Genomic DNA, 13215 nt, shown 5'->3' with positions numbered 1-13215 from the left:
GCCTCTCCAGTGCCTCCACCGGGCGGAATGGGGTTTGGTGGAAGCGCGCAGAGGTTCCGCGGATGGGCTTGGCCACGCCCTCTGGTCAGGTCTTGACTCTGGGGGCGTCTGTCACATTGCGAAGCAGCAGCCAAGATCTACTATTATACGAGGACGACAATGTTGACTTTTACAGCGGGCGGGCGGGCGGACGGGACCAGCAGAGTATGTACGTATCGTGGGCTCTTTCGACACCAGTCTTGTGGGCGACACTGCTTGACGCTGGCCATTGAAACTGGGACACTGCTTCATGTGGCCTGCTGGCGACGTGCGGGCATATTCACAAGGTGCTGGAGGAGGTGGGTGGACCGAAACAGCCAAGCATGGAAAAAGGAGCAGAGCTCAACGACGTTTGCGCAGTATCCAAGTGACAGGACGACGACACCTAGCAGCGCCGCTACTCTTCTAAAGATCCGCCTGGTCAAAGTTCCGCACAAAGTCGTAGTAGAACTGCACCATCCGCAGTTGGTCCTCCATCCGGAGCCTCTCATCCACCGTGTGGATGTTGATGGCGGCGTCGCGCGAGATGGGGTTCCAGCGGTAGACGTTGGGCGAGAGGTCTGTAATCGGTCAGTACGTGTGGCTGGCTAGTCATTAAAGCGTGTTTGGGGCGTTCACTCACTCAGGTAGTGCCTTGTATCCGTGTTGCCAAGCATAATCTCCCCCACAGGGACGACGGTCCTGGCGTCTCCTGATCCAAAGGTGTGCTGGATGGTCCCCGAGAAGACATCCCAAACCTTGCCCTCGGTTGGCGCGGTAGGCGTGGGCTGGAAGACTTGGTTCGCCTCGAGATACAGTGTCCCGTTTGCGTTGGCGACCGCAGCCGAGGCCTCGCCCTCGCCCTCGCCCTGGAAAGCCTTGACGTCCAGTCCGTACTTGTCGACCACGGTCTTGATGTTGGCCAACACGGTGTCCTGGATGCTCTCGATGCTGTCCTGCGGGGAGATGCGGTAGTTGACGCCCACGGCCACCGTCTCCGGCATGGCATTGATCTTGGTCCCCCCCTGAATCACGTCCACAGCCTGCGACGTCTGGAGCATGTACCGGCCCCCGCGCCCAAACACCTTGATCACTTCGTCCGCCAGGCCCTGCAGATCCCCCTTTTTGACGAGTCGAGTGACTGTCGGATTCGCATCGGGCGAGTAGCGGGCATTGCAGATCAGATGGCGATGCGTCGGGCCGTTTTCGAGGAGCTGGGGCTCAAATGGGTTCGCCTCGAGCGTGCTCACAATCTCCGCGGCGACGCCAATGGCCGTATGCGCCAGGGGCACGGAGGAGTGGCCACCGGGAAAGCTGAGCGTGAGCCAGATGTCCATGTGGCCCTTTTCCATCACCGACGGCAGGGCGTACAGCACATTCTCCTCGGGCGCCTCGAAGCCCAAACCGCCCTCGTCCAGGATGACGGCGACACCGTCGTCGCCGTACTTCTCGGTGAGATACTCGCCAATCTTGGTGGCACCGCGGTAGCCGGAGCACTCCTCATCGTAGCCAAAGGCGAGCACTAGCGTCCTCTTGGGCGTCCAGCCTTGCTCCAGGAGCGCCTCGACGGCGGACATGAGTGCGGTGAGGGAACTCTTGTCGTCGGCTGCGCCGCGGCCCCAGAGCCACTCGCCGTCAAAGTGCGCATCGAACGGTGGGTGTGTCCAGGTCGACGGGTCCGGCACGGGCACCACGTCTTGATGGGCTGTGAGGAGCGTCGGCTTGAGGGATGCGTCGGAGCCTGTGAGTGTGTACACCAGACCAAAGGTGTTGATCTTGTCCAGCTTGGCGTGATGGTGACTTGGTTCGCCGCGTCAGCCCAGTACCAGATCTGGCCACGCGGGGAGAGCACTTACATGTTGGGATACAGCTCCCTCAGGACGTCATGGAGCGTGTAGAACGGCTCCCATCGGCTGTCCTCCCCAGGCTCGCCATTGTCGTCGTACGAGACGCTCGGCACACGCACAATGCCCTGATGCCGCTTGACCTGTCTGTCGAGCGCGTCCCTGCCGGTGAAGAGGCTGCTAGCATTCTCCAGATCGTCGCCTGCGGGTTCGAGAGCTGGGGGCAGGTCACATTTGAAGGGGGACGGCTTGGTGAGCTGGAACTGATCCTCTGCGAATCGCGAGGGCGTCACCCACGCGGTGGCGCCGGCGGCGAGGACGAGCGCTGCTTTGAGAGACATGATGGCGGTCCTGGTCGAGGGATTGTTGGTGATGTCGTGATGCCCCAAGATGAAGGAGGACTTCCTGCTACGATAAGGTAATAGCCCATGGTGGCCGACCTCGGCCGATCTACGGTGGGTCGCGGAGATACGGCATCCCCAGCATCAGGCTGAATGCGTATAATGGTGCATGAGGTTTGGCACTTTTGTGGTACTTTTGTTCCTTCTTGGTGATCTCGAAATGTTGTTGTGAAGGAATGAATGGAGAGGTATATAAGGTAAATCTGAGACGGTACGAGCTTGGGGACTTCCGGTTTGCGTGGCGCAGGCGGTACATGCCTACCCTATAGCTCATGACCGCAGCTCATGATGATTGATCTGTTGCATGCATAGAATGTGAAAGAGATGAATGTGCCCGTGGATGCCTTGTAGATGTTGTGAGACTTAATTTCAGTCTGTTTGAGCTCAAGTACCCAGTTGTAGCGGCCATTGCTGTCACAATGCGTTATATAGGGGGTGTGTTATCTCAACACATGGCGCCAACTTCCTCTATCACTGTTCTAAACTACAGCGGTGTTAGACAACTATACATTTATTCTCTACGTATGTTATGCGAAATTCTAGCAAAGAGAGAGCACATAAAGTACTAGCAGAGGCTCCGACTGGGGACAGATGAGCAGAGTCAACAAGTGACTAGAAACGCCCACCTAGGCGCGTCTTGAACGCAAGGTACCCAACGTACGCCGTGGATCCTGCCACGACCGACTTCCCAACCAGACGGAACACGTTGTCCAGCGCCCGCTTGCTCGCCTCGTGGCGCCACTCATCCATTGAGCCCAAAAACGCTGCCGTGTCGTTCATACGCGGAAAAGGCGCCTCGACCTCTTTGCCGTCCTCGTCGCGGTCCATGGGCACCGGGACGTCCAAGAACTTACACAAGGGGCCCCAGCCGTCGGCCACTGTGAACTCGATCCTCCTGTCCTCGGGGATCCTGTCACGGAACTCCTTGTACGTGTTCGCGAACCACGCCAGCGCCTTGTCCTTCTCTGTCCGGTGGTCGTAGCCAAACTGGCCTCCGAACGCCATGGCGAACTTGATCCACGCCCTCGTCGTCGAGTCGAAGAGCATGCAGAAGAGCATCTCCAGCTTGGACGCCAGCGACCTCTTGCCGTGTATGCTGTTCAGCACGCTGACGTACCACTTCTCCGGGTCGCGGTTGAGGATGACGACCTTGGCCTCCGGGTACGCCTCGGCCAGCTCAGGACCAAACAGCGCGGCCGGGACGTCGCATACGCCCTGGCACTCGCCCAGCAGCCCGTCCCAGTCGCGGCGAGTGAGCGCGGCGGTGCCATTGTCGTTGTATTTGGCGTCGATGGCCCGGATCCACCGCTGGCCGTCCCGTTCGGGATTATCGCGGACCGTGATCATGTGGTAGCAGTCGTGGATGCCCAGTCGGTAGAGCGCATGGCGCATACCTGATGAATCTGTTAGCTTGCGACGTTGGGCAAATGATCGGGGGCCGGGGAGCGGTACTCAATGTGCCGGTTCGCTGGACGCCGCAGACGATAACGCGCATGGGCACGACGCGATCCGAGAGCGCGCTGGCGCTGGCACCGGGGTTGGCCATGTTTGCGACTTTGCGTGGACCTTTGGTAATTCGTTGGGCAGCGACGAGGGTCGGTGCGTCGAGTGTTTTGGATCAAAAGGAAAGCTTCATTTGATGCGGTGGAGATGATCACGCGTCGTCGCAGTCCGTTGCGAGGAGAGCAGGATGGACGCTGCCAGGCCCGCGATCCTATTGGCAGAGCGATGTGCAGGCATGCTGCAGAGTGATACTTGTGGTCTTGAGGAAAGATGAACTCCCGGCAATCCGTGGAGACCACTGCATGAGGAGAAAGAAGGTCAATGTCTCTGTTGCTGCTCGATGGGAGGAAGTTGAGGGTCGGTCGCCCAAGATGGCGTGATTGATTACTCGTCGGCGGTCGCCAGCCAGCCACAGTGAGAGAGAGAGCCCCGCAACACCAAAAAGCTCCCGTCACGATAGCAAGAGCACCAGCACCTCGACCTCAGACAGACACAGCCTCCCTCTCCCGGCTCGACAAAACAGGCAACCCGAGCCATGAGCCGGGCAGCGCTGCTCTGCCGTACATCGTATTCCCGGCCACGATAGCCCACGGGGCCCGGGCCAGCCTAGATCTCGACAAAGTCTCCGCTAGCTCCTCGCTGTCCCCATTACGATATCAACAAACAAAGATGGGACCGCCATCGTCGTCGACCCATCAAGCGGCAGCGTTTGGGCACGCGCGTCCGAGCGTCAGCGTCCGAGCCAGGATTAGAAACCAGCAGGGAGTCCAGGGAATCTTGCGCTGCCCAGACGTCCAAGGCCATCCAGCGCCTTCTCGAACACGACTGGGAGTCATGGAAGCGACTGGTCGACGTGCAAAGCCTTCACTTCACAGCCTTTTCCTCCACTCAGCGTCCGCGGTGACGACAAGCTTTGCGTGGGCGGGTCTTGTGTGGCGAACAACTGCTCGTGGGGGTCATCCAGGATTCCAGGCACGGCTGTCAGTGGGCCGGGCGCCCTGGAAGCTGCGGCCCTAGTGGGAGGCGGCGCCCGTCACCGGAACCCGATGCGGCTCCATGTCGGCGCCGGCGGGTGTGTGCGCGTGCGTGTGCGTTTGTGTGATGCACCGCCCAAGTGACTATTGGACGTCCATGATGCAATCTTCATGTCTTCATGTGAAAGTGGGATGAGACGAGCACTTGGTGATTAGCGGCTCTGAGCTGCGCTGATAGCAGCTCGAATTTGTGTGCCAGCAGGACGCGCAACACACTCACAGGCACTATTGAAACCGACGTCATCGGGAAAGCGCTGCGGCAGCCAACAGGGACTGGAAGGAAGGGACCATCAACCGCCAACCCGTGCGAGGGATCTGCAATTATGGGCCCTCACTCACGATTTTGACAGCTTTGATGCGTCGTCGCTGAGCCAGGATACTACGCATAGCACAAAATGCCCATCAAGGTTTTGTCATCCATTAATAGACACGAATGTGCCTATTCCCGACCAGTACGTGCCGGAAAAGGACAAAACAGCGGAGCAGAGCACTGGCACGCAAAAACCCAATCTGTCTCGGTGCTCACTCGGCGGGCAAGACCGACCCACCACAAATACATCAAGTTTCTTCAATTCTTATCAGCGGCGCCAATGGCCTGGTCGGCGCCTCTAATCAAACGTTGGACCGCCTGAACTTTGGCGAGAAAGGCCCAATGCCCTCCTGTAATAATGATAGGTACTGCGCCTTCAATTCCGAGAAGTGACAGTGTGTCCTCGCGACTTCCTCCTGGCAGTGGATCGGTGGCATAGCGTGATCGGGAAGGACCCAACGACTCCAGTTTTGATACGGTACTGCAAGAACTGTTACCGCCCCAGGACCCTTTTAAGCTCCTCTTTTCCGACTTGTCCATCAGACAACAAAACACCCTCCATCACCACCACTATCATCATAACCTCGCTCTCGCTCACACTCGCTTCCAAAGACACCTCGACGGTGCACCGCCTAGGGGTCTTGACCCACCCCAACAACAATCGCAACACGTACCCGGCACCTGTGGTATGCCACATCATTCTTTCCAACCCTGACGACAAGCATTCACTACTACACATCTTCGAGCCGCGAGACACGTCTCGGATCCCATCATTACGGTTGGCATTCTTCACCAAGCCTTGTCGGCGTCGACTCTGTAAACGCCATGTCGTCGGGCGAGCAGCCTGACAGCGGCCGTGTAAGCGACACCACAACACCGGCCCGCAAGGAAAAGAAGAGAGTCGGATGGCGCAATCCTGACCTCAACCCCGACCTAAGTTCCAACAAGATAGCTGTTGACGACTACTCCACCCTCTCGCCTGGAGGCTCGCCCAAGTTCCAGCCAGCTGCCTACCCCCACGGTGCGCCAGACGCCCAAGAGCTCTCCGAGGCCCTCACCCGCATCCTCTCCCAAGAGCCCTCCCCAAACGAGAGCACGGGAAAAGATGCCCACCTCAAGACACCACAGGACTCCCCCCCGACGGGAGGGGGCATGAGTCCCTTGCCCAGCCGCCCGAGACCGGCCCTCAGGCGCAACACCAGTTATGATGCGCCTCACGAGCGTGAGGAGGCCGACAAGGCAGAGTCAGAGGCCAACGAGAGAGTCCTTCGATCCATTACCGATGCACGACACCGTGCTGATCAACTGGCCATCTCATTGGGTAGCCACTCGGCCCCGGGTTCCAGGAGAAACTCGGATGACATTGGCGCCTCATTCCAGCATCTGGTAGGCGTCTCAGACGGCAGTTCGCGCGGACGATCGACTTTCCGTCCCGCTGTCGTAGTGGACGACTATGATGCGGGCGAGCCCCTTCCGTTCGAGAGGCACGGCACAAGGGCAACGGGTCTCACCACCGGCCTGGAGGGCGCCATGGACAGCGAGCATGGAGGAGGCAGCGCGATCCGGCATCGGGGACCAGCATTTGTCGATGGCCCACAACGTCTAGACACGGAGGACTCGTATGATAACCACGACGTGGCGGCCAAGCTTGTTCGATCACACACACGCAAGCGTGATCTCTTTCACTCGGACATGCTTCGTGGCCGTCAGTCAGGCACATCAACTCCCATCATCGACGACCCCGACCTCGACTATGTCCCACGACCCAAGAAATACCACGGAGGAGTCCTCTCGTCACTCCTCAAGCTCTACAACGACGAGCAACGCCACAACGCTGGCGGTGCCGGATCAGGAGCTGGGGGAGGAGGAGGAGGAAGCGCGGGCAGTTCTGGCCGCACGACTCCAGCTTATGCAACACCGTCTATTTCCGCCCAGTCCTCGCCATCCGCATCACGATCTTCTTCTCGAACTCGGCCTGCCCGATCCGGCCGTCCTAGCAGCGGTTTGTTCAGCCTCCACCGTTCCCATGGCTCTGCGTCGTCCCTCACTCTTACTGAACTCATGAAGTCCTCGTCCATGTTTGCCGCACCCGGCTCGAGCGTTTCCTCGGATCGTATGGCAGAGAAGGTCAAGGAGTCTGCGCCCCCCAAGAAACCAAAGAAGGAGAAATACCGCATCACCGTGCACATTGCAGGCATCCTCGCCCGGCACCGGTTTCTCATCAAGCTATGCCGGGCCCTCATGCTTTACGGTGCGCCGACGCATCGCTTGGAAGAGTATCTGAGCATGTCAGCGCGCGCGCTCGAGATCGAGGCCCAGTTCTTGTACATGCCTAGCTGCATGATTATCAGCTTTGACGACAGCACGACTCACACTACGGAGGTGAAGATTGTCCGGGTTATGCAAGGCATCGACTTGGGTAAGCTGCGCGATGTCCACAACATCTACAAGGAGGTCGTCCACGACAAGCTCGGGGTGGAAGAGGCGACGCAGCGACTCGACGACGTCATGAACAGAAAGGTCAAGTTCCACGTCGCATGGCGCGTGATGTTCTACGGTGTGGCCTCGGCGTGTGTGGCGCCCTTTGCTTTCCAGGGCCGCTTCATCGACATGCCGTGTGCGTTCCTACTAGGCTCCCTGGTCGGATTCCTGCAGCTGGTGCTCGCGCCCCAGAACGAGCTTTACGCCCACGTCTTCGAGGTGTCTGCCTCTGTTCTCACATCGTTCCTGGCACGCGCATTTGGCTCGATCAATGGCGGCGGCACCTTCTGCTTTGGCGCCCTGGCGCAGAGCAGTATCGCCCTGATTCTCCCTGGTTACATGGTTCTATGCAGCTCTCTCGAGTTGCAAAGCTACAACATTGTCGCCGGCAGTGTTCGTATGGTACACGCCCTGATCTATACTCTGTTCCTGGGCTATGGCATCACCATTGGCGCCTCGCTTTACGGCATGATTGACCCCAACGCGTCGAGCGAGAAGGATTGTCGAGAGCCGCTGAACCGCAACTGGTACTTTCTGTTTGTCCCCGGTTTCACCCTCTGCTTGTGCTTGGTCAACCAGGCCAAGTGGAAGCAGACGCCCGTCATGCTGCTCATGTCGCTTGCCGGGTGGGCGGTGAACAGCTACTGCAGTCAGGTGTTCAAGGGGAACACTGAGATCTCAAACATGCTTGGCGCCTTGACCGTCGGCATCCTCGCCAACCTGTACTCGCGAATGGGCCGCCACATCCAGAATGCCTGGTTTGACAGTGTCGACTTCTTTAGTAGCACCATAAAGCCCCGTCTGGTGCGCCTTATTGGTCGCAAGAAGGCCACCAGCATGAGCTGGGACAAGCCATCCGACCCGGAGTCGCGTCCTGGCTCTCCCATGGAAGAAAAGAAGCCCGAACGCAAGAAGCGTTCCGTTGGATACAGCCTTGCAGCGGCAGCCATGCTGCCAGCCATCTTTGTGCAGGTGCCTAGCGGTCTTGCGGTGGGAGGGTCGCTGTTGGCGGGCGTGCAATCCGCCGACTCTCTGACATCCAAGGGCGGACAGCACAGTGTGGGTATCGAGGGCACGGCGTTCAACGTCTTGTTCAAGGTGATTCAGGTGGCGATCGGCATCAGCGTGGGCCTGTTCATGAGCGCGCTGATTGTGTATCCGTTGGGCAAGAGAAGGAGTGGACTGTTCAGCTTCTGAGGGAGAAGAGTCTAAGAAACATACAGAACAGCATGAGCTGGCTACGACAGCGAGTCCCGCGGGACTATTGACGACTTGTTTTCTGTTTGGTCGGCGTTTGGGTCTGGGCTGCATTTTGACTGGGTTGCATTGTTACTGGTCTGCATTGGTTGTGTTGGTCATTGATAGGCAGCAAAGAGGGTGTCGTTATTCTCCTGGCTTTGGTGGGTGGGCTACTACTATAGATAATCTGGAACGTGAGCGAGCGATTCTTCTTTCATTTGAGATGCCTTGTCGTGCTCCCAGTGAAGTTCCGTGGTCCATCTCTTCGTTGACGTTTGACTCTGTGGAATCCTGGATCGCCAACAGCGCACATGACGTCAGAGCCACCACATTCACTATTAGAGACAGACGTTGTTTGTTGCTCCTCGAACTTGCACTCATCACCATCACAATCACTTGGACTGTACTTTAACCATTGGCCCATCATCCAAGTCGAGTGGCCATCATGCAGATCCGCGCGCCGTCCATCTCTGCCTCCATCGCCAAGGCCATCACCTTCCCGAGCCTGTCGTCGCCTTCGTCACTATGGTCTGCGTTGTACATCCGCATCCTCGCCTTCACCCGGCTTCTCAAACTGCATCTCACGCTCTTCCGCCCGGCGGACTTTACATCCCTGCGCCGTAATGTGTGGAACATTGAGGAGGATGACTACGTCAGCAGCTTCCAAGAGGGCGAGTTGGTGCCCGTAGGCGACCTAGGCTACTCTGGCTCGACCTTTTTCACGACGCGCGATGGCCGGTTCCTCATCAAGAGCCTGCCGCGCAAGTTTGAGTACAAATTCTTCACGGACGACCTCTTTGTGCCGTACCTGGAACACATGGAAGCACACCCGGACGCACTCCTCGTGCGCATCACGGACATGCCGTATGCCAAGTACCACTCAATAGGCGGGATACTCGGTGCCGCACCCCCCTGTCACATTGTCATGGAGAATCTGCTGCGAGGCGAGGAGGAGTGGGAGACATTTGACCTGAAGCCGAAGGATTACTTCTTTCCCGAGAGGGATATCGCCAATGGCGCGCTGGTGCGCGACGAGGTTATTGAGGGCCTGGTGGACGATCTCCCCGACAAGGCGCGCGTGCCGGCGCGTGCAAGGGAGATGTTGCTCGCGCAGCTGGAGAAGGACACGGACATTCTCAAGGCGAACCAGGCGGTGGATTACTCGCTGTTCCTGGCCCGGACGCGGACGAGGGGGGATGGTGCCAACGACGACAGCGTGGGGAGCTGGCGAGAGGGAGTGAGGGGGGAGGATGGGTGGACGTACCGTGCTGTCGTGCTGGACTTTTTCTGGACAAAGAGTGCGGCCCAGGCCAAGGCCATGGAGGGTCTTGTGCGGGCGTTCAACAGCGTGGCGGACAAGGGGCCGATGAGCATCACGGCGGATCCGGGGGAGTATAGAGAGAGGTTCCTCAAGATGGTTGGGGCGCTGGTGAAGGGGGTGTGAGCGGGGGAGTTGACACGTACAAGATACCCTGAATGCTTTGCTTTTTTATTACTATGGTATTAATCAACGACGCGGAGCATGGCATACGCAGGATGCCCGATCGCCTTCTTCACCGTGTTCAATGGATCCATGGGGTTCTTCTTTACCACCGTCGTTGTCGTCACCTCCATACTATCCTCGCCCTCCACCGTCTCGGTCACCTCTTCCTCCTCTTCCGCTTCTTCAAAGCCTCCCGAGTCCAAGAAGACTTTGAGCAGACCCTGCGAATACCCACTCACCATGGCCGTCCCCTGATCCGCCGTCGTCACAGGCTTGGGACTGACACCCCCTCTCCCACCGGCCAAATTCCAAAAGATCAGCTCCGGAACCTCGTACCCGAACCGGGCATACTCCTTCCGGATGCGCTCCAGGCTGCTCGACCACGTTTTCTTCTCATTCATCCCCCGCGCCTGGTCAAACTGCATGTCGCTAAAGACAAACACCCGCTTGACCATGTCCTCCCGCCGGACCTTGTGCTTACGCGCCAGCGGGAGGATGCACTGCGTAAAGACGGCCTCAAAGTCGGTCCGGAAACCAAAAGGCGCTTGACGGATCTTACGGACTTGCGCGGAAAAGGGGGCCGCGAGATCGACCCTCTGCACGGTCGGTTTGTCGTGGAACGTGATAAAGGCGCCGCCATAGGGCGGTTCAGTGACGGACGCCACGAGCAGGGAGAGCCCGATGGACGAGTCCATGGGGATCGTGCCGTCCGGGAAAACGGGGTAGCCCATGGAGCCGGACACGTCGCAGACGGCGATGCTGGAGCGTAGCGTGCCGGCGTCCCTGATGCGTTGGACGAGGGTCTTCCACTGGCCGTCGAGGACTTGCGCCGCCAGATGGGCCTTTCTGTGCTCGAGGAGCTTGGCGGGCGTGAGGCCGGCGAGCGCGCTGGCCGGGAGAGAAGGTGTGTCGTTGTTGTGGCTCACGCTGTGAACCATGACGCTGGGGAGGAGCGTGGCGCCAGAGATGATGGTCTGCCCGCTGGCGACTTTGTCGAGGTAGGCCTCGAAGCGGTCGTAGTCGTGCGTGACGAACTGCGGCGTGTACTGCCGCATGGCCTGGCTGGGGAGACGCTCGTAGCGGATGGCGTCGTAGGTCTGGGCGGTGATGTTGCGCTCGACAATGTCGAGGTGGGCACGGAGGGCGGAGGTGGTCTTGCGGTAGGCCTCGCGGGCGTGACGCAGGTAGACCTCGCGGGTAGTAGTGGTAGTAGTATCGATGAGATCGAGGGCGGACATGGGGAAGAGGATCTCGGCAATGGAGGTGGCGATGAGGGTGTGACGGTCATGGAAGCGGTCGTGGCTTGGTGCCCACTTGGCGCAGAGGGAGATGTCCTTCTGGAGTGTCCTGTCGTTGCTCTTGAGACGCTCCGTGTCGATCTGGAGCTGCTGTGCAAAGAGGCGGGCGATGGCGAGGTGGAGGGCTCGGTAGACGGGGTCGGTCTGGAGCTTGCTGGCCACGCGGGCCTGGCGTGCCTGTCGGGTCGTGATGCGGTCCTCCTTGGCGAGTTTGGAGGCGACCTTGTCCTTGGCGCGGCGTTGGCTCTCTGTCATTTGCCTGGTGGATAGTTCGGGCTTCGTGGCGGCGAGCGTGGGTGCCCTGCGGCCTGATGTCTTTTGGACGCGGGAGGATTTGTTGGGTCGGTTCTTGCGTGTCTTCTTCTCCTTCGTCTGCCGGATGTTGAGGACGTCGGAAGGGTTGGCGAGCACGTGGAGCTTGTCGTTGGCGGCGAGGGCGAGTATGTTGAGCAGATCCTTCCAGTACCCGTGCGAGACGCCGTGGCGGACATTGTGCCTGGCCGGGTCGTTCTCGTCCTTCTCGGCCTCGACGATGACCAGGTCAGCGTCGTCGTCGTCCTTCTTTTCCTTCTTCTGGATGACGGGGCGGCTCAGCCATGGGAGGTTGGCGATGAGGGTGTGAGGATGGTGCGTGGCCAGCCATCCGGCGCAGAGGTAGAATGTCTTTCGGCTCGATTTGCCGAGATGGATGGAGCGCGCGTTGAAGATAATCTTGAGGGTGGCGAGGGCGTCGTGCGCCCACGCTGCGTGGAGGAGGTCGTTGAGGCGGGGGCCAGTGATGACATTCTCCAGCTCGGCGAAGAGGTCGACGAGGGGGCTTGTGGTGGATGCGTTGGTGATATCGCCATTGTCGGTGAACATTTTGTTCTCCAGGTTGGGGGTGTGCTGCTCCTCGTCTTGCTCCGCGTTGTCGAACAGGGCGTCCATAAAGGGGTGGCCCATCCTTTTAGATTTGTCTGCCTCTTCTGCGCGCGTCGCGTCGACTTTCATGTTGTCCATGTCTGTGGCCAGATCGGCTGCTGTTGTTGTGGACGAGGTGAGCAATGTGAACGACTCTGATGTCGCCTCTGTAGGCTGCTGGTGCTGCGTGGGATCATCGTCCATTGTGACATGGTCGCCATCATGGCGCGAGGCGAGATCCTTGTGAATGTACGCCTCAAACTCATCGCGTGGATAGGTCAGCGCGTCCAAGGTAGGGAGCAGGACGGGTGCGCTGGACTGGAGGAACCAAGGGGTCTCGCCCTGGGGCTGGTGTGTCGAGGCCATGATGATGCTGGCTACACGTCGAGAAGAGGGGGCCTCTGAAGGAGAGCGATTGATCCTTCAATCTACACTGTCCCTGCACTTATATATGGCCTGGAGTGGAGACTTTCTTGATCGTAGGGCTGACCGGGTGAGTCAAGCGCGGACGATGCGAGTGAGGCTTCGGCGGATGACTCGACGGTCAATGATGCGGGGACCAAGCACAATGCCGATCGCTCAGATGCACGAGAGCGGGTCAATTACTTGCAGGCGGACTGGCATAATGCGTTTCTCTTCCATCTGGCTATACTTGTACAGAGTCGCTTGAAATTGATGATGACAACGTACTCCTAACTCCATTG

General features: G+C 59.0%; 4 protein-coding genes across 4 annotated transcripts; 1 reads left to right on the top strand and 3 right to left on the bottom strand.

Moving 5' to 3' along the window:
• Positions 1-444: 444 nt before the first annotated feature.
• Positions 445-2203, bottom strand: F5Z01DRAFT_614770 (uncharacterized protein; the record flags this gene model as incomplete). The annotated part of the gene is made up of 3 exons (XM_046260833.1): positions 445-599; positions 662-1818; positions 1875-2203. The coding sequence occupies 3 exons, from the start codon at positions 2201-2203 to the stop codon at positions 445-447; spliced, it is 1641 nt and encodes a 546-aa protein (XP_046122826.1).
• Positions 2204-2635: 432 nt separating this feature from the next.
• On the bottom strand, positions 2636-4122 carry F5Z01DRAFT_8283 (P-loop containing nucleoside triphosphate hydrolase protein). Its single transcript, XM_046267169.1, has 2 exons — positions 3716-4122; positions 2636-3657 (listed from the first exon to the last, which is right to left on the bottom strand). The coding sequence occupies exons 1-2, from the start codon at positions 3807-3809 to the stop codon at positions 2876-2878; spliced, it is 876 nt and encodes a 291-aa protein (XP_046122825.1). The 5' UTR covers positions 3810-4122; the 3' UTR covers positions 2636-2875.
• Positions 4123-5794: 1672 nt separating this feature from the next.
• On the top strand, positions 5795-10274 carry F5Z01DRAFT_716347 (uncharacterized protein; the record flags this gene model as incomplete). Its single annotated transcript, XM_046266529.1, has 4 exons — positions 5795-6539; positions 6660-8768; positions 8815-9072; positions 9268-10274. The coding sequence occupies exons 1-4, from the start codon at positions 5936-5938 to the stop codon at positions 10272-10274; spliced, it is 3978 nt and encodes a 1325-aa protein (XP_046122824.1). The 5' UTR covers positions 5795-5935.
• Positions 10270-13055, bottom strand: F5Z01DRAFT_641746 (uncharacterized protein). Its single transcript, XM_046262594.1, has one exon. It carries the CDS (start codon positions 12875-12877, stop codon positions 10334-10336), a length of 2544 nt encoding a protein of 847 aa, XP_046122823.1. The 5' UTR covers positions 12878-13055; the 3' UTR covers positions 10270-10333.
• Between the last annotated feature and the right edge of the window lie 160 nt (positions 13056-13215).

This window comes from Emericellopsis atlantica (assembly GCF_019669845.1).
Source record: "Emericellopsis atlantica unplaced genomic scaffold F5Z01scaffold_1, whole genome shotgun sequence".
In the NCBI taxonomy this organism is placed as follows: Eukaryota; Fungi; Ascomycota; class Sordariomycetes; order Hypocreales; family Bionectriaceae; genus Emericellopsis; species Emericellopsis atlantica.
This window is presented reverse-complemented; position numbering and strand designations above follow the sequence as displayed.